This window comes from Oncorhynchus nerka, linkage group LG1 (assembly GCF_034236695.1).
Source record: "Oncorhynchus nerka isolate Pitt River linkage group LG1, Oner_Uvic_2.0, whole genome shotgun sequence".
In the NCBI taxonomy this organism is placed as follows: Eukaryota; Metazoa; Chordata; class Actinopteri; order Salmoniformes; family Salmonidae; genus Oncorhynchus; species Oncorhynchus nerka.
Genome location: NC_088396.1, coordinates 58,669,709 through 58,694,321, shown reverse-complemented (window position 1 = coordinate 58,694,321; position 24,613 = coordinate 58,669,709). Strand labels below are relative to the sequence as shown.

Below are 24,613 nucleotides of genomic sequence, written 5' to 3'. Positions count from 1 at the left end.
TTAGCAGACACCATGCTAGCAGACGCATTTAGCAGACACCATGCTAGCAGACGCATTTAGCAGACATCATGCTAGCAGACGCATTTAGCAGACATCATGCTAGCAGACATCATGCTAGCAGACGCATTTAGCAGACACCATGCTAGCAGACACCATGCTAGCAGACGCATTTAGCAGACATCATGCTAGCAGACGCATTTAGCAGACACCATGCTAGCAGACGCATTTAGCAGACACCATGCTAGCAGACATCATGCTAGCAGACGCATTTAGCAGACATCATGCTAGCAGACGCATTTAGCAGACATCATACTAGCAGACATCATGCTAGCAGACGCATTTAGCAGACATCATGCTAGCAGACGCATTTAGCAGACATCATGCTAGCAGACATCATGCTAGCAGACGCATTTAGCAGACATCATGCTAGCAGACGCATTTAGCAGACGCATTTAGCAGACGCATTTAGCAGACACCATGCTAGCAGACACCATGCTAGGAGATGCATTTAGCAGACGCATTTAGCAGACATCATGCTAGCAGACATCATGCTAGCAGACATCATGCTAGCAGCTGGGAATGTGAGGCTCCTAGAAACGGATAACAGTGAACTCACAGGTCCTACAAAGCCCAGTAGTGACGTCCTGGTGAAGGGTCTGCCACTGATGGGACCTCCTGACGCTCTTACTGGGATGGTCTGGAACAGGCAACAGGACTATACACACACCACTAGACACACACCACATAGCTCCTAATGCTGTTACCGAGATGGTCTGGAACAGACAACAGAACTATACACAACACATTGCTCCTAAAGCTGTTACTGGGATGGTCTGGAACAGACAACAGAACTATACACAACACATTGCTCCTAAAGCTGTTACTGGGATGGTCTGGAACAGGCAACATGACTGTACACACGACTCAGTATTCATTTATGTAGTTATTGCCTTTAATTAACCAGGACAGTTATTGAGATTTGATTTGGATTTGAGAACACACTCTTTTGCAGTAACAATGTGACACCATTATGAGTGTTCAAGTCACAGTACAAACCTGGAATGTGTTCTTGGTCATGCCCGGGAGGCCGTAGTATGCCACGCCGGTGCTCCCAGAACTCACACAGATCTCCCCCACCTCATCTGTCTGGCAGAGATACGGAGTTCCCTCCACACGTACCACACACACCAGCGCTGTGGACACACACGTCATAACATCACACACACTGACTGGATATCAATAAACAAAGCATTGTAATTAATAGGACAGCGTGTTTCTCCGAACTGCCCTTGTTACAGGCTAAGTTGTTTAGTGTTTTTCCCTTGTTCCAGCCTGTTCATCAGGTGTTTCCCCTCGTTCCAGGCTGTTCATCAGGTGTTTCCCCTCGTTCCAGGCTGTTCATCAGGTGTTTCCCCTCGTTCCAGCCTGTTCATCAGCTGTTTCCCCTCGTTCCAGGCTGTTCATCAGGTGTTTCCCTCGTTCCAGCCTGTTCATCAGGTGTTTCCCCTCGTTCCAGCCTGTTCATCAGCTGTTTCCCCTCGTTCCAGCCTGTTCATCAGGTGTTTCCCCTCGTTCCAGCCTGTTCATCAGGTGTTTCCCCTCGTTCCAGCCTGTTCATCAGGTGTTTCCCCTCGTTCCAGCCTGTTCATCAGGTGTTTCCCCTCGTTCCAGGCTGTTCATCAGGTGTTTCCCCTCGTTCCAGGCTGTTCATCAGGTGTTTCCCCTCGTTCCAGGCTGTTCATCAGGTTTTTCACAATTTGTTGTACTTTTACCCTTTTTTCTCCCCAACTTTGTGATATCCAAATGGTAGTTACAGTCTCGTCCAATCGCTGCAACTCCCCTACAGATGCCGAGGCTGTTCTTTAGATTTTTCCGTTGTTACAGGCTGCTTAAAAAAAGAAGATTTGTCCTTTGTTAAAGGCTTAGTTCTTTAGGATTTTCCTTGATTTTTGCAATTTGTCCCAGTCATTGGCAGCAGAGAACTGGAAGGAAAGGCAGCCAAAGGAAGTGTTGGCTTTGGGGTTGACCAGTGAAATATACCTGCTGGAGTGCGTACTACGGGTGGGTGCTGCTATGGTGACCAGTAAGCTGAGATAAGGCGGGGCTTTACCGAGCAAAGACTTATAGATGACCTGGAGCCAGTGGGTTTGGCGACGAATACGCAGTGAGGGCCAGCCAACGAGAGCATTCAGGTAGCAGTGGTGGGCAGTATATGGGGCTTTGGTGACAAAACGGATGACACTGCTATAGACGACATCCAGTTTGCCGAGTAGAGTGTTCGGGGCTATTTTGTAAATTACATCGACGAAGTCAAGGATCGGTAGGATAGTCAGTTTTACAAGGGTAAGTTTGGCGGCGTGAGTGAAGGATGCTTTGTGGCGAAACAGAAAGCCAATTCTAGATTTAATTTTGGATTGGAGTTGCTAAATGTGAGTCGAAGGAGAGTTTACAGTCTAACCAGACACCTAGGTATTTGTAGTTGTACACATATTCTAGGTCAGAACCATCCAGAGTACTGATGCTAGTCAGGCGGGACGGATATAGGTATGTAACAGTTTGGGTCTAGAGTGTCACACCCTTTGAAGAGGGTGCTTGCTTCGGGACAGAGACGTTAGCCAGGAGTAGCCACTCGGATAGCAGCTAGCTAGCTGCAATGATCCGGTATAAAAGGTTCAGAGCTTGCGGTAGGAATCCGGAGATGTTCTTTCGGTTTTCCCCCGTTACAGGCCGTTCTTTCGGTTTTCCCCCGTTACAGGCCGTTCTTTCGGTTTTCCCCCGTTACAGGCCGTTCTTTCGGTTTTCCCCCGTTACAGGCCGTTCTTTCGGTTTTCCCCCGTTACAGGCCGTTCTTTCGGTTTTCCCCCGTTACAGGCCGTTCTTTCGGTTTTCCCCCGTTACAGGCCGTTCTTTCGGTTTTCCCCCGTTACAGGCCGTTCTTTCGGTTTTCCCCCGTTACAGGCCGTTCTTTCGGTTTTCCCCCGTTACAGGCCGTTCTTTCGGTTTTCCCCCGTAAAAAACAGGGATGTAACAATTCATCAATACGTACTGGTCCCCGATTCAAATGTTTAAGACAACTGCATTGGTCAGAAAATCGTTCCAACCGTTACGAATCGTCAATTCACTTTTTTACCTACTTTTGTGACAACTCTGCTTCAGTGTAAGCATGTAACTGTGTTCATAGTCATAGATATACAAGTCATTTTGCATGCCCAACAACTCCAGTGAATATCAGTAGCCTAGTAAAACTGCGCAATTTGCCCAACTTCATGCGGAACCAACGTGAGGTAGGGGGCCAGTTCCCTCTTGCACATCTGCGCTGCACCTTAAGCATTCAAATGCTAAAATGGCTTGTGAAATTTTAGGCTTCATTAGTTGAGTGACAACCTGTGTAATTTGCTAGGTTATTGTTATCTATGCCCTGTTGAATAAAAGTAAGCTACCGGAGACAACTCACCTGGCTTTACCTGCTGAACAGGCTTTACCGGCTGAACGGGCTTTACCTGCCGAACGGGCTGAACGGGCTTTACCTGCTGAACAGGGCTTTACCAGGGCTTTACCTGCTGAACAGGGCTTTACCTGCGGGCTTTACCTGCTGAACAGGGCTTTACCTGCTGAACAGGAGGGCTTTACCTGCTGAACAGGAGGGCTTTACCTGCTGAACAGGGCTTTACCTGCTGAACAGGGCTTTACCTGCTGAACGGGCTTTACCTGCTGAACGGGCTTACTGTAGATTCTATTTTGATGGTTTTCAGGTTCACCATCAGCAATAGTTTTGGGAGTTTTGCTAAAAAACAATCCGTGTATACAGTCATTTCATAGATGAGAGGGTAAAGTTGATCATTTCATAATGATGAGAGCAATCACTTTGGAAGTGCACTGCATGGCCAAAGCAGGCGGAGAAAAGAAGCTCACTAAGAATGTCCAAACAGTCTAAATCAATCGATTTTGAGGTGGGGTGAAATCCAAAGTTGTGCTATGCACTGAGTGTACAAAACATAAGGAACACCTCTTTCCATGACAGACTGACCTGGTGAAAGCTACTGAATATTCTCTTATTGATGTCAATCAGTGTTGATGAAGGGGAGGTGACAGGTTAAATAATGATGTTTAACCCTTGAGACATGGATTGTCTATGTGTGCCATTCAGAGTCCAATTGGGATCAGATGAAAGATTTAAGTGCCTTTGAACAGGGAATGGTAGTAGGTGCCAGGTGCACCGGTTTGAGTGTCAAGAACTGCAACGCTTCTGGGTTTTTCACATTCAACAGTTTCCTCTGTGTATCTAGAATGTAACACCACCCAAAGGACATCCAGCCAACTTGACAACTGTGGGAAGCATTGGAGTCAAGATGGGCCAGCATCCCTGTGGAACGCCTTCAACACCTTGTAGAGTCCATGCACCGACGAATTGAGTCTGTTCTGAGGGCATATGGGGGAGGGGGGCAACTCAATATAAGGAAGGTGTTAATGTTATGTGCACTCAGTGTATATTCATTCGCTAATTTGTCAATTATAAATATTGATACATGACTAGCTCAAACAAGTCATCTGCATAAATGACAAGTTAATTAGTGATGGTGAATTCAATGTGGGGGGACAAAAACAGAGGCTACATTGCCTCCTAATCTGATAGTGGGGTGGTAGATGTCTCCATTATGGCTCTAATCTGATAGTGGGGTGGTAGATGTCTCCATTATGGCTCTAATCTGATAGTGGGGTGGTAGATGTCTCCATTATGGCTCTAATCTGATAGTGGGGTGGTAGATGTCTCCAGTATGGCTCTAATCTGATAGTGGGGTGGTAGATGTCTGGTCTCCTTTATGGCTCAGATCAGGTGCCTACATAGTACACACCAGACATACATCACTCACCCACATGTCAGCTCAGAGAGGCCCGGCTCAGAGAGGCCCAGCGCATGAGTTCCATAAGCAGCAGATATTCATTTAGAATGGAAAATTAATGTGTTTACGCAACAAATGGTTGTGCATCGAATCGAATCAAACAATCGCAACAATTTGTTCTGTAATCAAACCAAATAATTTAAAACTAAAACGTATCGTTCCTGTATCCTATTGGAGCCCATGTTTCTAGATACATACCAGATGATCCTGAAAGGGAATACATCCCTAGTCAAAACCACAGACCCTTGTTACAGGCTAAGTTTATCCATTTCTGAGGACTTTTCTCTATGAGCAGCGATATAAATCTATAAAAACACTGTAGAATGTGCACTAGCTGGACGTACCGCCTGGTATGAGCTGTGGAATGTGTACTAGCTGGACGTACCGCCTGGTATGAGCTGTAGAATGTGTACTAGCTGGACGTACCGCCTGGTATGAGCTGTGGAATGTGTACTAGCTGGACGTACCGCCTGGTATGAGCTGTGGAATGTGTACTAGCTGGACGTACCGCCTGGTATGAGCTGTAGAATGTGTACTAGCTGGACGTACCGCCTGGTATGAGCTGTGGAATGTGTACTAGCTGGACGTACCGCCTGGTATGAGCTGTAGAATGTGTACTAGCTGGACGTACCGCCTGGTATGAGCTGTAGAATGTGTACTAGCTGGATGTACCGCCTGGTATGAGCTGTGGAATGTGTACTAGCTGGATGTACCGCCTGGTATGAGCTGTGGAATGTGCACTAGCTGGACGTACCTCCTGGTATGAGCTGTGGAATGTGCACTAGCTGGACGTACCTCCTGGTATGAGCTGTGGAATGTGTACTAGCTGGACGTACCTCCTGTTATGAGCTGTAGAATGTGTACTAGCTGGACGTACCGCCTGGTATGAGCTGTAGAATGTGTACTAGCTGGACGTACCGCCTGTTATGAGCTGTAGAATGTGTACTAGCTGGACGTACCGCCTGGTATGAGCTGTGCAATGTGTACTAGCTGGACGTACCGCCTGGTATGAGCTGTAGAATGTGTACTAGCTGGACGTACCGCCTGGTATGAGCTGTAGAATGTGTACTAGCTGGATGTACCGCCCGGTATGAGCTGTGGAATGTGCACTAGCTGGATGTACCGCCCGGTATGAGCTGAAGAATGTGTACTAGCTGGACGTACCGCCTGGCATGACCTGGCCCACGTCCTGCACTGTGAGGACAGAGAGCTTCTCCTCGGTGTCTACCCGGATCACACTGTGGCTCAGACCACTCATGGACAGAACTGCCTTCCCTGGTGGAGGGACGCCCGACTCCGGAGGTCTGAGGAACCAACATTTATATACAGTATGGTTATACAGGTAAACTAACAGAACTGCCTTCCCTGGTGGAGGGGCTCCTGACTCTAGAGGGGAAACAGACACAGATGGTGCCTTCAGAAAGTATTCACACCCCTTGACTTACTGCACATTTTGTTGTGTTACAGCCTGAATTCAAAATTGATTAAATTGTTTGTTTTTCTCACCCATCTACACACAATACCCCAGAATGACAAAGTTAAAACATGTTTTCAGATTTTTTTGCTAATTTATTGAAAATGAAATACAGAAATATCTCACAGTATTTACATTTATATACAGGGAAGAGGGCACAACAAAACCTATTCCCCCTCAAGAGACTGAAAAGATTTGGAATGGGTCCTCAGATCCTCAAAAGGTTCAACAGCTGCACCATCGAGCGCATCCTGACTGGTTGCCTCACTGCCTGGTGTGGCAACTGCTCGGCCTCTGACCGTAAGGCACTACAGAGGGTAGTGCGTACAGCCCAGTACATCATCGGGGCCAAGCTTCCTGCCATCCAGGAACTCTATACCAGGCGGTGTCAAAGGAAGGCCCTATAAAATTGTCAAAGACTCCAGCCACCCTAGTCATAGACTGTTCTCTCTGCTACCGCAAGGCAAGCGGTACCGGCTTGCACCAAGACTAGGTCCAAGAAGCTCCTAAATAGCTTCTACCCTCAAGCCATAAGACTCCTGAACAGCTAATCAAATGGCCACCCAGACTATTTGCATTGCCCCCCCCCAGAATGCTGCTGCTGCCGTTACTTTAATAACTCTACCTACATGTATCTATTACTTAAATTACCTCAACACTGTTGTCCCCGCACATCGACTCTGTACCAGTGACCCCTGTATATAGTCTCCACATTGACTCTGTACCGGTACCCCCTGTATATAGCCTCCACATTGACTCTGTACCGGTACCCCCTGTATAAAGCCTCCACATTGACTCTGTACCGGTACCCCCTGTATATAGCCTCCACATTGACTCTGTACCGGTACCCCCTGTATATAGCCTCCACATTGACTCTGTACCAGTACTCCCTGTATATAGCCTCCACATTGACTCTGTACCGGTACCCCCTGTATATAGCCTCCACATTGACTCTGTACCGGTACCCCCTGTATATAGCCTCCACATTGACTCTGTACCGGTACCCCCTGTATATAGCCTCCACATTGACTCTGTACCGGTACCCCCTGTATATAGCCTCCACATTGACTCTGTACCGTAACACCCTGTATATAGCCTCCACATTAACTCCGTACCGTAATACCCTGTATATAGCCCTGCTATATGCTGTTATTTAAATCAAATCAAATCAAATTTTATTTTTCACATACACATGGTTAGCAGATGTTAATGCGAGTGTAGCGAAATGCTTGTGCTTCTAGTTCCGACAATGCAGTAATAACCAACAAGTAATCTAACTAACAATTCCAAAACTACTGTCTTATACACAGTGTAAGGGGATAAAGAACATGTACATAAGGATATATGAATGAGTGATGGTACAGAGCAGCATACAGTAGATGGTATCGAGTACAGTATATACATATGAGATGAGTATGTAGACAAAGTAAACAAAGTGGCATAGTTAAAGTGGCTAGTGATACATGTATTACATAAGGATGCAGTCGATGATATAGAGTACAGTATATACGTATGCATATGAGATGAATAATGTAGGGTAAGTAATATTATATAAGGTAGCATTGTTTAAAGTGGCTAGTGATATATTTACATCATTTCCCATCAATTCCCATTATTAAAGTGGCTGGAGTTGAGTCAGTGTGTTGGCAGCAGCCACTCAATGTTAGTGGTGGCTGTTTAACAGTCTGATGGCCTTGAGATAGAAGCTGTTTTTCAGTCTCTCGGTCCCAGCTTTGATGCACCTGTACTGACCTCGCCTTCTGGATGATAGCGGGGTGAACAGGCAGTGGCTCGGGTGGTTGATGTCCTTTATGGCCTTCCTGTAACATCAGGTGGTGTAGGTGTCCTGGAGGGCAGGTAGTTTGCCCCCGGTGATGCGTTGTGCAGACATCACTACCCTCTGGAGAGCCTTACGGTTGAGGGCGGAGCAGTTGCCGTACCAGGCGGTGATACAGCCCGCCAGGATGCTCTCGATTGTGCATCTGTAGAAGTTTGTGAGTACTTTTGGTGACAAGCCGAATTTCTTCAGCCTCCTGAGGTTGAAGAGGCGCTGCTGCGCCTTCTTCACGATGCTGTCTGTGATGTGTACGCCGAGGAACTTAAAACTTGCTACCCTCTCCACTACTGTTCCATCGATGTGGATAGGGGGGTGTTCCCTCTGCTGTTTCCTGAAGTCCACAATCATCTCCTTAGTTTTGTTGACGTTGAGTGTGAGGTTATTTTCCTGACACCACACTCCGAGGGCCCTCACCTCCTCCCTGTAGGCCGTCTCGTCGTTGTTGGTAATCAAGCCTACCACTGTAGTGTCGTCCGCAAACTTGATGATTGAGTTGGAGGCGTGCGTGGCCACGCAGTCGTGGGTGAACAGGGAGTACAGGAGAGGGCTCAGAACGCACCCTTGTGGGGCCCCAGTGTTGAGGATCAGCGGGGTGGAGATGTTGTTTCCTACCCTCACCACCTGGGGGCGGCCCGTCAGGAAGTCCAGTACCCAGTTGCACAGGGCGGGATCGAGACCCAGGGTCTCGAGCTTGATGACGAGCTTGGAGGGCACTATGGTGTTGAATGCCGAGCTGTAGTCGATGAACAGCATTCTCACATAGGTATTCCTCTTGTGGTTGACACCTCACTCGATCGTAAACCATAGGCAGCAGACGATTCCTTTTGGTGCCTAGTTTGGGTGATCGGAATGTCTGTGTGCCTTATGAGGGGGTGTCCTCCGATGGGGCCACAGTGTCTCCTGACCCCTCCTGTCTCAGCCTCCAGTATTTATGCTGCAGTAGTTTGTGTCGGGGGGCTAGGGTCAGTTTGTTATATCTGGAGTACTTCTCCTGTCCTATTCGGTGTCCTGTGTGAATCTAAGTGTGCGTTCTCTAATTCTCTCTTTCTTTCTCTCTCTCGGAGGACCTGAGCCCTAGGACCATGCCCCAGGACTACCTGACATGATGACTCCTTGCTGCCCCCAGTCCACCTGGCCATGCTGCTGTTCCAGTTTCAACTGACCTGAGCCCTAGGACCGTGCCCCAGGACTACCTGACATGATGACTCCTTGCTGTCCCCAGTCCACCTGACTGTGCTGCTGCTCCAGTTTCAACTGGCCTGGGCCCTAGGACCGTGCCCCAGGACTACCTGACATGATGACTCCTTGCTGTCCCCAGTCCACCTGACTGTGCTGCTGCTCCAGTTTCAACTGGCCTGGGCCCTAGGACCGTGCCCCAGGACTACCTGACATGATGACTCCTTGCTGTCCCCAGTCCACCTGGCCGTGCTGCTGCTCCAGTTTCAACTGGCCTGGGCCCTAGGACCGTGCCCCAGGACTACCTGACATGATGACTCCTTGCTGTCCCCAGTCCACCTGACTGTGCTGCTGCTCCAGTTTCAACTCTTCTGCCTTATTATTAGTCGACCATGCTGGTCATTTATGAACATTTGAACATCAGTAATGTGTTGTATTGGAGAGTGGTACTCAGTAATGTGTTGTATTGGAGAGTGGTACTCAGTAATGTGTTGTATTGGAGAGTGGTACTCAGTAATGTGTTGTATTGGAGAGTGGTACTCAGTAATGTGTTGTATTGGAGAGTGGTACTCAGTAATGTGTTGTATTGGAGAGTGGTACTCAGTAATGTGTTGTATTGGAGAGTGGTACTCAGTAATGTGTTGTATTGGAGAGTGGTACTCAGTAATGTGTTGTATTGGAGAGTGGTACTCAGTAATGTGTTGTATTGTCCAAACATAACACTTTGTATTCATTAAGTTCTTTTTGTTGCAGTATTACTTTAGTGACTTGATGCAAAGCTTACATGTTTTCACTCTGTCATTAGGCTGGTATTGTGGAGTAACTACCATGTTGTTGGTCCATCCTCAGTTTTCTCCTATCACAGCCATTAAACTCTGTCATTAGGCTGGTATTGTGGAGTAACTACCATGTTGTTGGTCCATCCTCAGTTTCCTCCTATCACAGCCATTAAACTCTGTCATTTAGGTTGTGGAGTAACTACAATGTTGTTGATCCATCCTCAGTTTCCTCCTATCACAGCCATTAAACTCTGTCATTTAGGTTGTGGAGTAACTACAATGTTGTTGATCCATCCTCAGTTTCCTCCTATCACAGCCATTAAACTCTGTCATTAGGCTGGTATTGTGGAGTAACTACAATGTTGTTGGTCCATCCTCAGTTTTCTCCTATCACAGCCATTAAACTCTGTCATTAGGTTGGTATTGTGGAGTAACTACAATGTTGTTGATCCATCCTCAGGTTTCTATCACAGCCATTCAACTGTTTTAAAGTCACCATTGGCCTCATGGTGAAATCAGAGGTGGGAAGAGTTGTGTAAATTAGATATTTATATTTTTTCATTTTCAATATATTTGCAAAAATTTCTAAAAACATGTTTTCACTTTGTCATTACATGTTTAATTGCGTAATTATCGTATTTCGTCGTCTCCTATCTGTCCAACACGTTCACCGTCTACCGTAGCACTGTAGTACTATCACACTCAACTGAACGTCTTGATTAGTGTAGTGTTAGCTAGCTACATAGCTAGCTACATAGTTGTCTTTACTGTCTTCGTATCCAAGATAATTGTGTAGTTTAGAGTGTGGAGTCTTAGAGTGATAATTGCGTTATTATCGTATTTCGTCGCCCTCCTATCTGCCTAGCAGCTAGCATACGTTCACCGGCTACCGTAGCACTGTAGTAACTATCACACTCAACCGAACGACTTGATTAGTGTAGTATTAGATAGCTACATAGTTGTCTTTGCTGTCTTCGTATCCAAGATAATTGTGTAGTTTAGAGTGTGTAGTCTTAGAGTGATTATCTTAATTCACCGAGGTTAGCTAGCCAGCTATTTTGTCGTCCTTAACGTAGGAGACACTCCTAGCTAGCCAATAGCCAGCCAACGTCTACTGAATAGAACTTTCGCTTTCCGGTCGCATTCCGCGTCGCTCCACAGGTAGTATCACTTTTTCACTTCATTTCATTACAGTCCCAACGGTGTGATTTGTTTGATCGTAGCTAGCTACATAGCTAGCTACATAGCCGTCTTTGTTTCAAAGATAATTGTGTAGTCTAGAGCGATTTTCTAGGTTAGCTAGCCAGCTATTGTCGTTCTCCTACGCAACGTAACGTAACCAACACTGCTAGCTAGCCAGCTAGCTCCCGATAAGCAGCATTGTAGAAACTTCACACTCAACGGTACGACTTGATTAGGGTAGTGTCAACAACGCAGCTAGCCTACCCCAGCAGTACTCTATCATTTTAATCATTTTAGTCAATTAGATTCTTGCTACGTAAGCTTAACTTTCTGAACATTCGAGACGTGTAGTCCACTTGTCATTCCAATCTCCTCTGCATTAGCGTAGCCTCTTCTCTAGCCTGTCAACTATGTGTCTGTCTATCCCTGTTCTCTCCTCTCTGCACAGACCATACAAACGCTCCACACCGCATGGCCGCAGCCACCCTAATCTGGTGGTCCCAGCGCACGACCCACGTGGAGTTCCAGGTCTCCGGTAGCCTCTGGAACTGCCGATCTGCGGCCAACAAGGCAGAGTTCATCTCAGCCTATGTCTCCCTCCAGTCCCTCGACTTCTTGGCTCTGACGGAAACATGGATCACCACAGACAACACCGCTACTCCTACTGCTCTCTCTTCGTCCGCCCACGTGCTCTCGCACACCCCGAGAGCTTCTGGTCAGCGGGGTGGTGGCACCGGGATCCTCATCTCTCCCAAGTGGTCATTCTCTCTTTCTCCCCTTACCCATCTGTCTATCGCCTCCTTTGAATTCCATGCTGTCACAGTTACCAGCCCTTTCAAGCTTAACATCCTTATCATTTATCGCCCTCCAGGTTCCCTCGGAGAGTTCATCAATGAGCTTGATGCCTTGATAAGCTCCTTTCCTGAGGACGGCTCACCTCTCACAGTTCTGGGCGACTTTAACCTCCCCACGTCTACCTTTGACTCATTCCTCTCTGCCTCCTTCTTTCCACTCCTCTCCTCTTTTGACCTCACCCTCTCACCTTCCCCCTACTCACAAGGCAGGCAATACGCTCGACCTCATCTTTACTAGATGCTGTTCCTCCACTAACCTCATTGCAACTCCTCCAAGTCTCCGACCACTACCTTGTATCCTTTTCCCTCTCGCTCTCATCCAACACTTCCCACACTGCCCCTACTCGGATGGTATCGCGCCGTCCCAACCTTCGCTCTCTCTCCCCGCTACTCTCTCCTCTTCCATCCTATCATCTCTTCCCTCTGCTCAAACCTTCTCCAACCTATCTCCTGATTCTGCCTCCTCAACCCTCCTCTCCTCCCTTTCTGCATCCTTTGACTCTCTATGTCCCCTATCCTCCAGGCCGGCTCGGTCCTCCCCCTCCCGCTCCGTGGCTCGACGACTCATTGCGAGCTCACAGAACAGGGCTCCGGGCAGCCGAGCGGAAATGGAGGAAAACTCGCCTCCCTGCAGACCTGGCATCCTTTCACTCCCTCCTCTCTACATTTTCCTCCTCTGTCTCTGCTGCTAAAGCCACTTTCTACCACTCTAAATTCCAAGCATCTGCCTCTAACCCTAGGTAGCTCTTTGCCACCTTCTCCTCCCTCTTGAATCCTCCTCCCCTCCCCCCTCCTCCCTCTCTGCAGATGACTTCGTCAACCATTTTGAAAAGAAGGTCGACGACATCCGATCCTCGTTTGCCAAGTCAAACGACACCGCTGGTTCTGCTCACACTGCCCTACCCTGTGCTCTGACCTCTTTCTCCCCTCTCTCTCCAGATGACATCTCGCGTCTTGTGACGGCCGGCCGCCCAACAACCTGCCCGCTTGACCCTATCCCCTCCTCTCTTCTCCAGACCATCTCCGGGGACCTTCTCCCTTACCTCACCTCGCTCATCAACTCATCCCTGACCGCTGGCTACGTCCCTCCCGTCTTCAAGAGAGCGAGAGTTGCACCCTTCTGAAAAAACCTACACTCGATCCCTCCGATGTCAACAACTACAGACCAGTATCCCTTCTTTCTTTTCTCTCCAAAACTCTTGAACGTGCCGTCCTTGGCCAGCTCTCCCGCTATCTCTCTCAGAATGACCTTCTTGATCCAAATCAGTCAGGTTTCAAGACTAGTCATTCAACTGAGACTGCTCTTCTCTGTATCACGGAGGCGCTCCGCACTGCTAAAGCTAACTCTCTCTCCTCTGCTCTCATCCTTCTAGACCTATCGGCTGCCTTCGATACTGTGAACCATCAGATCCTCCTCTCCACCCTCTCCGAGTTGGGCATCTCCGGCGCGGCCCACGCTTGGATTGCGTCCTACCTGACAGGTCGCTCCTACCAGGTGGCGTGGCGAGAATCCGTCTCCTCACCACGTGCTCTCACCACTGGTGTCCCCAGGGCTCTGTTCTAGGCCCTCTCCTATTCTCGCTATACACCAAGTCACTTGGCTCTGTCATAACCTCACATGGTCTCTCCTATCATTGCTATGCAGACGACACACAATTAATCTTCTCCTTTCCCCCTTCTGACGACCAGGTGGCGAATCGCATCTCTGCATGTCTGGCAGACATATCAGTGTGGATGACGGATCATCACCTCAAGCTGAACCTCGGCAAGACGGAGCTGCTCTTCCTCCCGGGGAAGGACTGCCCGTTCCATGATCTCGCCATCACGGTTGACAACTCCATTGTGTCCTCGTCCCAGAGCGCTAAGAACCTTGGCGTGATCCTGGACAACACCCTGTCGTTCTCAAATAACATCAAGGCGGTGGCCCGTTCCTGTAGGTTCATGCTCTACAACATCCGCAGAGTACGACCCTGCCTCACACAGGAAGCGGCGCAGGTCCTAATCCAGGCACTTGTCATCTCCCGTCTGGATTACTGCAACTCGCTGTTGGCTGGGCTCCCTGCCTGTGCCATTAAACCCCTACAACTCATCCAGAACGCCGCAGCCCGTCTGGTGTTCAACCTTCCCAAGTTCTCTCACGTCACCCCGCTCCTCCGCTCTCTCCACTGGCTTCCAGTTGAAGCTCGCATCCGCTACAAGACCATGGTGCTTGCCTACGGAGCTGTGAGGGGAACGGCACCTCACTACCTCCAGGCTCTGATCAGGCCCTACACCCAAACAAGGGCACTGCGTTCATCCACCTCTGGCCTGCTCGCCTCCCTACCACTGAGGAAGTACAGTTCCCGCTCAGCCCAGTCAAAACTGTTCGCTGCTCTGGCCCCCCAATGGTGGAACAAACTCCCTCACGACGCCAGGACAGCGGAGTCAATCACCACCTTCCGGAGACACCTGAAACCCCACCTCTTTAAGGAATACCTAGGATAGGATAAAGTAATCCTCCCCCCCTTAAAAGACCTAGATGCACTATTGTAAAGTGGCTGTTCCACTGGATGTCATAAGGTGAAAGCACCAATTTGTAAGTCGCTCTGGATAAGAGCGTCTGCTAAATGACTTAAATGTAAATGTAAAAATGTTATTGTTTGTAGATGGGTGAGAAAGACAATATTTGATACATTTTGAATTCCGGTTGTAACAACAAGGGGCAGCAGGGTAGCCTAGTGGTTAGAGCGTTGGGCCAGTAACCGAAAGGTTGCTAGATCAAATCCCAGAGCTGACAAGGTACAAATCTGTCATTCTGCCCCTGAACAAGGCAGTTAACCCACTAGGCAGTCATCGTAAATAAGAATGAGTTCTTAACTGACTTGCCTAGTAAAATAAAGGTTAAATAAAACAACAACATAATGTGAAATAAGTCAAGGGGTATGAACACTTTCTGAAGGCAGGGTAGCTGGTAACTCCTAGCTGTGGATCATGTAGCTCGGTGTAGTGTGATGTAACAGGTTTTAATATAGCTCGGTGTAGTAGTGTGATGTAACAGGTTTTAATATAGCTCGGTGATGTAACAGGTTTTAATATAGCTCGGTGTAGTGTGATGTAACAGGTTTTAATATAGCTCGGTGTTGTAGTGTGATGTAACAGGTTTTAATATAGCTCGGTGTTGTAGTGTGATGTAACAGGTTTTAATATAGCTCGGTGTTGTAGTGTGATGTAACAGGTTTTAATATAGCTCGGTGTTGTAGTGTGATGTAACAGGTTTTAATATAGCTCGGTGTTGTAGTGTGATGTAACAGGTTTTAATATAGCTCGGTGTAGTGTGATGTAACAGGTTTTAATATAGCTCGGTGTAGTGTGATGTAACAGGTTTTAATATAGCTCGGTGTAGTAGTGTGATGTAACAGGCTTTAATATAGCTCGGTGTAGTAGTGTGATGTAACAGGTTTTAATATAGCTCGGTGTAGTGTGATGTAACAGGTTTTAATATAGCTCGGTGTTGTAGTGTGATGTAACAGGTTTTAATATAGCTCGGTGTAGTGTGATGTAACAGGTTTTAATATAGCTCGGTGTAGTAGTGTGATGTAACAGGTTTTAATATAGCTCGGTGTTGTAGTGTGATGTAACAGGTTTTAATATAGCTCGGTGTTGTAGTGTGATGTAACAGGTTTTAATATAGCTCAGTGTTGTAGTAGTGATGTAACAGGTTTTAATATAGCTCGGTGTTGTAGTAGTGATGTAACAGGTTTTAATATAGCTCGGTGTTGTAGTAGTGATGTAACAGGTTTTAATATAGCTCGGTGTAGTAGTGATGTAACAGGTTTTAATATAGCTCGGTGTAGTAGTGTGATGTAACAGGTTTTAATATAGCTCGGTGTTGTAGTGTGATGTAACAGGTTTTAATATAGCTCGGTGTAGTGTGATGTAACAGGTTTTAATATAGCTCGGTGTAGTAGTGTGATGTAACAGGTTAATATAGCTCGGTGTAGTAGTGTGATGTAACAGGTTTTAATATAGCTCGGTGTTGTAGTGTGATGTAACAGGTTTTAATATAGTTCGGTGTTGTAGTGTGATGTAACAGGTTTTACTATAGCTCAGTGTAGTGTGATGTAACATGTTTTAATATAGCTCGGTGTTGTAGTGATGTAACAGGTTTTAATATAGCTCGGTGTTGTAGTGTGATGTAACAGGTTAATATAGCTCGGTGTTGTAGTGTGATGTAACAGGTTTTAATATAGCTCGGTGTTGTAGTGTGATGTAACAGGTTAATATAGCTCGGTGTAGTAGTGTGATGTAACAGGTTTTAATATAGCTCGGTGTAGTAGTGTGATGTAACAGGTTTTAATATAGCTCGGTGTAGTAGTGTGATGTAACAGGTTTTAATATAGCTCGGTGTAGTTGTGTGATGTAACAGGTTTTAATATAGCTCGGTGTAGTAGTGTGATGTAACAGGTTTTAATATAGCTCGGTGTAGTAGTGTGATGTAACAGGTTTTAATATAGCTCGGTGTAGTAGTGTGATGTAACAGGTTTTAATATAGCTCGGTGTAGTAGTGTGATGTAACAGGTTTTAATATAGCTCGGTGTTGTAGTGTGATGTAACAGGTTTTAATATAGCTCGGTGTAGTAGTGTGATGTAACAGGTTTTAATATAGCTCGGTGTAGTAGTGTGATGTAACAGGTTTTAATATAGCTCGGTGTTGTAGTGTGATGTAACAGGTTTTAATATAGCTCAGTGTAGTGTGATGTAACAGGTTTTAATATAGCTCGGTGTAGTAGTGTGATGTAACAGGTTAATATAGCTCTGGTGTTGTAGTGTGATGTAACAGGTTTTAATATAGCTCGGTGTTGTAGTGTGATGTAACAGGTTTTAATATAGTTCGGTGTTGTAGTGTGATGTAACAGGTTTTAATATAGCTCAGTGTAGTGTGATGTAACAGGTTTTAATATAGCTCGGTGTTGTAGTGTGATGTAACAGGTTAATATAGCTCGGTGTTGTAGTGATGTAACAGGTTTTAATATAGCTCGGTGTTGTAGTGTGATGTAACAGGTTAATATAGCTCGGTGTTGTAGTGTGATGTAACAGGTTAATATAGCTCGGTGTTGTAGTGTGATGTAACAGGTTAATATAGCTCGGTGTTGTAGTGTGATGTAACAGGTTTTAATATAGCTCGGTGTAGTAGTGTGATGTAACAGGTTAATATAGCTCGGTGTAGTGTGATGTAACAGGTTTTAATATAGCTCGGTGTAGTAGTGTGATGTAACAGGTTTTAATATAGCTCGGTGTAGTAGTGTGATGTAACAGGTTTTAATATAGCTCGGTGTAGTAGTGTGATGTAACAGGTTTTAATATAGCTCGGTGTTGTAGTGTGATGTAACAGGTTTTAATATAGCTCGGTGTTGTAGTGTGATGTAACAGGTTTTAATATAGCTCGGTGTAGTGTGATGTAACAGGTTTTAATATAGCTCGGTGTAGTGTGATGTAACAGGTTTTAATATAGCTCGGTGTAGTGTGATGTAACAGGTTTTAATATAGCTCGGTGTAGTAGTGTGATGTAACAGGTTTTAATATAGCTCGGTGTTGTAGTGTGATGTAACAGGTTAATATAGCTCGGTGTAGTAGTGTGATGTAACAGGTTTTAATATAGCTCGGTGTAGTGTGATGTAACAGGTTTTAATATAGCTCAGTGTAGTGTGATGTAACAGGTTTTAATATAGCTCGGTGTTGTAGTGTGATGTAACAGGTTAATATAGCTCGGTGTTGTAGTGTGATGTAACAGGTTTTAATATAGCTCGGTGTAGTAGTGTGATGTAACAGGTTTTAATATAGCTCAGTGTTGTAGTGTGATGTAACAGGTTTTAATATAGCTCGGTGTAGTAGTGTGATGTAACAGGTTTTAATATAGCTCGGTGTTGTAGTGTGATGTAACAGGTTTTAATATAGCTCGGTGTAGTAGTGTGATGTAACAGGTTTTAATATAGCTCAGTGTTGTAGTGTGATGTAACAGGTTTTAATATAGCTCGGTGTAGTAGTGATGTAACAGGTTTTAATATAGCTCGGTGTAGTAGTGATGTAACAGGTTTTAATATAGCTCGGTGTAGTAGTGATGTAACAGGTTTTAATATAGCTCGGTGTTGTAGTGTGATGTAACAGGTTTTAATATAGCTCGGTGTAGTAGTGTGATGTAACAGGTTTTAATATAGCTCGGTGTAGTAGTGTGATGTAACAGGTTTTAATATAGCTCAGTGTTGTAGTGTGATGTAACAGGTTTTAATATAGCTCGGTGTAGTAGTGATGTAACAGGTTTTAATATAGCTCAGTGTAGTGTGATGTAACAGGTTTTAATATAGCTCGGTGTAGTGTGATGTAACAGGTTTTAATATAGCTCGGTGTTGTAGTGTGATGTAACAGGTTTTAATATAGCTCGGTGTTGTAGTGTGATGTAACAGGTTTTAATATAGCTCGGTGTTGTAGTGTGATGTAACAGGTTTTAATATAGTTCGGTGTAGTAGTGTGATGTAACAGGTTAATATAGCTCGGTGTAGTAGTGTGATGTAACAGGTTTTAATATAGCTCAGTGTAGTAGTGATGTAACAGGTTTTAATATAGCTCGGTGTTGTAGTGTGATGTAACAGGTTTTAATATAGCTCGGTGTAGTAGTGTGATGTAACAGGTTTTAATATAGCTCGGTGTTGTAGTGTGATGTAACAGGTTTTAATATAGCTCTGTGTAGTAGTGATGTAACAGGTTTTAATATAGCTCGGTGTAGTAGTGTGATGTAACAGGTTTTAATATAGCTCGGTGTAGTAGTGATGTAACAGGTTTTAATATAGCTCGGTGGTGTAGTGTGATGTAACAGGTTTTAATATAGCTCGGTGTTGTAGTGTGATGTAACAGGTTTTAATATAGCTCGGTGTTGTAGTGTGATGTAACAGGTTAATATAGCTCGGTGTAGTAGTGTGATGTAACAGGTTTTAATATAGCTCGGTGTAGTGTGATGTAACAGGTTTTAATATAGCTCAGTGTAGTGTGATGTAACAGGTTTTAATATAGCTCGGTGTTGTAGTGTGATGTAACAGGTTAATATAGCTCGGTGTTGTAGTGTGATGTAACAGGTTTTAATATAGCTCGGTGTAGTAGTGTGATGTAACAGGTTTTAATATAGCTCAGTGTTGTAGTGTGATGTAACAGGTTTTAATATAGCTCGGTGTAGTAGTGTGATGTAACAGGTTTTAATATAGCTCGGTGTAGTAGTGTGATGTAACAGGTTTTAATATAGCTCGGTGTAGTAGTGTGATGTAACAGGTTTTAATATAGCTCAGTGTTGTAGTGTGATGTAACAGGTTTTAATATAGCTCGGTGTAGTAGTGATGTAACAGGTTTTAATATAGCTCGGTGTAGTAGTGATGTAACAGGTTTTAATATAGCTCGGTGTTGTAGTGTGATGTAACAGGTTTTAATATAGCTCGGTGTAGTAGTGTGATGTAACAGGTTTTAATATAGCTCGGTGTAGTAGTGTGATGTAACAGGTTTTAATATAGCTCGGTGTTGTAGTGTGATGTAACAGGTTTTAATATAGCTCGGTGTAGTAGTGTGATGTAACAGGTTTTAATATAGCTCAGTGTTGTAGTGTGATGTAACAGGTTTTAATATAGCTCGGTGTAGTAGTGATGTAACAGGTTTTAATATAGCTCAGTGTAGTGTGATGTAACAGGTTTTAATATAGCTCGGTGTAGTGTGATGTAACAGGTTTTAATATAGCTCGGTGTTGTAGTGTGATGTAACAGGTTTTAATATAGCTCGGTGTTGTAGTGTGATGTAACAGGTTTTAATATAGCTCGGTGTTGTAGTGTGATGTAACAGGTTAATATAGCTCGGTGTAGTAGTGTGATGTAACAGGTTTTAATATAGCTCAGTGTAGTAGTGATGTAACAGGTTTTAATATAGCTCGGTGTTGTAGTGTGATGTAACAGGTTTTAATATAGCTCGGTGTAGTAGTGTGATGTAACAGGTTTTAATATAGCTCGGTGTTGTAGTGTGATGTAACAGGTTTTAATATAGCTCTGTGTAGTAGTGATGTAACAGGTTTTAATATAGCTCGGTGTAGTAGTGTGATGTAACAGGTTTTAATATAGCTCGGTGTAGTAGTGTGATGTAACAGGTTTTAATATAGCTCGGTGTTGTAGTGTGATGTAACAGGTTTTAATATAGCTCGGTGTTGTAGTGTGATGTAACAGGTTTTAATATAGCTCGGTGTTGTAGTGTGATGTAACAGGTTTTAATATAGCTCGGTGTTGTAGTGTGATGTAACAGGTTTTAATATAGCTCGGTGTAGTGTGATGTAACAGGTTTTAATATAGCTCGGTGTAGTAGTGTGATGTAACAGGTTTTAATATAGCTCAGTGTAGTAGTGATGTAACAGGTTTTAATATAGCTCGGTGTTGTAGTGTGATGTAACAGGTTTTAATATAGCTCGGTGTTGTAGTGTGATGTAACAGGTTAATATAGCTCGGTGTTGTAGTGTGATGTAACAGGTTTTAATATAGCTCGGTGTTGTAGTGTGATGTAACAGGTTTTAATATAGCTCGGTGTTGTAGTGTGATGTAACAGGTTAATATAGCTCGGTGTTGTAGTGTGATGTAACAGGTTTTAATATAGCTCGGTGTAGTAGTGTGATGTAACATGTTTTAATATAGCTCGGTGTAGTGTGATGTAACAGGTTTTAATATAGCTCGGTGTAGTGTGATGTAACAGGTTTTAATATAGCTCGGTGTAGTAGTGTGATGTAACAGGTTTTAATATAGCTCAGTGTAGTAGTGATGTAACAGGTTTTAATATAGCTCGGTGTAGTGTGATGTAACAGGTTTTAATATAGCTCGGTGTAGTAGTGTGATGTAACAGGTTTTAATATAGCTCGGTGTTGTAGTGTGATGTAACAGGTTTTAATATAGCTCGGTGTAGTAGTGTGATGTAACAGGTTTTAATATAGCTCGGTGTAGTAGTGTGATGTAACAGGTTTTAATATAGCTCGGTGTAGTAGTGTGATGTAACAGGTTTTAATATAGCTCAGTGTAGTAGTGATGTAACAGGTTTTAATATAGCTCGGTGTAGTAGTGTGATGTAACAGGTTTTAATATAGCTCGGTGTTGTAGTGTGATGTAACAGGTTTTAATATAGCTCGGTGTAGTAGTGTGATGTAACAGGTTTTAATATAGCTCGGTGTTGTAGTGTGATGTAACAGGTTTTAATATAGCTCGATGTAGTAGTGTGATGTAACAGGTTTTAATATAGCTCGGTGTTGTAGTGTGATGTAACAGGTTTTAATATAGCTCGGTGTAGTAGTGCTGTTCTACCTTCGGATGGCGACCGTCATGCCCTCAGCAGAGCAGGCACATGGACAGATCACTTCAGGACTTAGCCCACGTGCCTGGAACACGTTCAGGAAGGCGTCACACGAGGATATCGACCCTGCTCACAGACAAACACAAAATATCAGATCAGTCCTGAGGTGTGCAAACTAAGAGGTTTTGCTCAAGTAGGAGTCTTTGTGATACAGTACGTTATAGTGTCAAGACTTACAGAGCTCAGTACCAGTGTGTACTGGCAGTATGTACTGATTGTATAGTATGTACTGGCAGTGTGTACTGGTAGTATAGTATAGTATGTACTGGCAGTGTGTACTGGTAGTATAGTATAGTACTGGCAGTATAGTATGTACTGGCAGTATAGTATAGTACTGGCAGTGTGTACTGGCAGTATAGTATGTACTGGCAGTGTGTACTTGCAGTATAATATGTACTGGCAGTGTGTACTGGCAGTATAGTATAGTACTGGCAGTATAGTATAGTACTGGCAGTATAGTATGTACTGGCAGTATAGTATAGTACTGGCAGTGTGTACTGGCAGTATAGTATAGTACTGGCAGTATAGTACATTTTTTATTTTACCTTTATTTAACCAGGCAAGTCAGTTAAGAACAAATTCTTATTTTCAATGACGGCCTAGGAACAGCGGGTTAACTGCCTGTTCAGGGGTAGAATGACAGATTTGTACCTTGTCAGCTCGGGGGTTTGAACTTGCAACCTTTCGGTTACTAGTCCAACGCTCTAACCACTAGGCTACCCTGCTGCCCCAAAGTATAGTATTTACTGGCAGTATAGTGTGTACTGGCAGGAGAGTACGTATTGGCAGTATGTGTTGTGTACAGTATATGTAATAGTGTTTAGACTAACAGGGGTTAGCTCCATCAGTATGTGTTGTGTACAGTACTGTGTACAGTATATGTAATATGTTGTAGTGTTTATAGACTAACAGGGGTTAGCTCCATCAGTATGTGTTGTGTACAGTACTGTGTACAGTATATGTAATATGTTGTAGTGTTTATAGACTAACAGGGGTTAGCTCCATCAGTATGTGTTGTGTACAGTATATGTAATAGTGTTTAGACTAACAGGGGTTAGCTCCATCAGTATGTGTTGTGTACAGTATATGTAATAGTGTTTAGACTAACAGGGGTTAGCTCCATCAGTATGTGTTGTGTACAGTATATGTAATAGTGTTTAGACTTACAGGGGTTAGCTCCATCAGTATGTGTTGTGTACAGTACTGTGTACAGTATATGTAATATGTTGTAGTGTTTATAGACTAACAGGGGTTAGCTCCATCAGTATGTGTTGTGTACAGTACTGTGTACAGTATATGTAATATGTTGTAGTGTTTATAGACTAACAGGGGTTAGCTCCATCAGTATGTGTTGTGTACAGTATATGTAATAGTGTTTAGACTTACAGGGGTTAGCTCCATCAGTTACAATGAGCATCCTCAGAGAGCTCAGGCTGATGTCTCTCTGGTCTCTCTGGGCCAACAGGGACCAGTGCATATCTCTGGACTTCACCACAGCTACGCGTGCTACAGAGACACAGTGTTTAACCAATCACAGCCAGCCTCACACAGCGCTCAGCCAATCACAGCAGGATAGACAATAAGAGAAGACTCACTCACCCATAGTGACTTAGAAGACAGACACTGTCTAAACACATCACACACACATCCAAAACACACACACACACACACAGACACAGACACACACACACAGACACACACACACAGACACACAGACACACACACACAGACACAGACACAGACACAGACACACACACACACAGACAGCACACACACACACACACACACACACACACTGACCAGAACCTGGACTCCTCCTCATCTAGGTAAGTGTGGACCTGGACCCCTCCTCATCTAGGTAAGTGTGAACCTGGACCCCTCCTCATCTAGGTAAGTGTGAACCTGGACCCCTCCTCATCTAGGTAAGTGTGAACCTGGACCCCTCCTCATCTAGGTAAGTGTGAACCTGGACCCCTCCTCACCTAGGTAAGTGTGGACCTGGACCCCTCCTCATCTAGGTAAGTGTGAACCTGGACCCCTCCTCATCTAGGTAAGTGTGGACCTGGACCCCTCCTCATCTAGGTAAGTGTGAACCTGGACCCCTTCTCACCTAGGTAAGTGTGGACCTGGACCCCTCCTCACCTTTGTAAGTGTGAACCTGACCCCTCCTCACCTTTGTAAGTGTGAACCTGGACCCCTCACCTTTGTAAGTGTGAACCTGGACCCCTCCTCATCTAGGTAAGTGTGAACCTGGACCCCTCCTCATCTAGGTAAGTGTGGACCTGGACCCCTCCTCACCTTTGTAAGTGTGAACCTGGACCCCTCACCTTTGTAAGTGTGAACCTGGACCCCTCCTCATCTAGGTAAGTGTGAACCTGGACCCCTCCTCATCTAGGTAAGTGTGAACCTGGACCCCTTCTCATCTAGGTAAGTGTGGACCTGGACCCCTCCTCACCTTTGTAAGTGTGGACCTGGACCCCTCCTCACCTAGGTAAGTGTGGACCTGGACCCCTCCTCACCTTTGTAAGTGTGAACCTGGACCCCTCCTCACCTAGGTAAGTGTGAACCTGGACCCCTCCTCATCTAGGTAAGTGTGGACCTGGACCCCTCCTCATCTAGGTAAGTGTGAACCTGGACCCCTCCTCTAGGTAAGTGTGGACCTGGACCCCTCCTCATCTAGGTAAGTGTGAACCTGGACCCCTCCTCTAGGTAAGTGTGGACCTGGACCCCTCCTCATCTAGGTAAGTGTGAACCTGGACCCCTCCTCTAGGTAAGTGTGAACCTGGACCCCCCCTCATCTAGGTAAGTGTGAACCTGGACCCCTCCTCTAGGTAAGTGTGAACCTGGACCCCTCCTCTAGGTAAGTGTGAACCTGGACCCCCCCTCATCTAGGTAAGTGTGAACCTGGACCCCTCCTCTAGGTAAGTGTGAACCTGGACCCCCCCTCATCTAGGTAAGTGTGAACCTGGACCCCTCCTCATCTAGGTAAGTGTGGACCTGGACCCCTCCTCACCTAG

The 24,613-nt window shown here is 45.1% G+C and overlaps 1 protein-coding gene across 1 annotated transcript in view; it reads right to left on the bottom strand.

The window, feature by feature from the left end:
- Nucleotides 1-24,613, bottom strand: part of dip2a (disco-interacting protein 2 homolog A) — a 299,931-nt gene that overhangs the window by 73,588 nt on the left and 201,730 nt on the right. The window contains exons 15-19 of the mRNA XM_065019803.1: nt 22,983-23,102; nt 21,548-21,662; nt 6,066-6,205; nt 1,057-1,193; nt 617-697 (exon numbers count right to left, since the gene is read on the bottom strand). Coding sequence (XP_064875875.1) covers nt 617-697; nt 1,057-1,193; nt 6,066-6,205; nt 21,548-21,662; nt 22,983-23,102 — 593 coding nt within the window. The remainder of the gene's footprint in view (nt 1-616; nt 698-1,056; nt 1,194-6,065; nt 6,206-21,547; nt 21,663-22,982; nt 23,103-24,613) is intronic.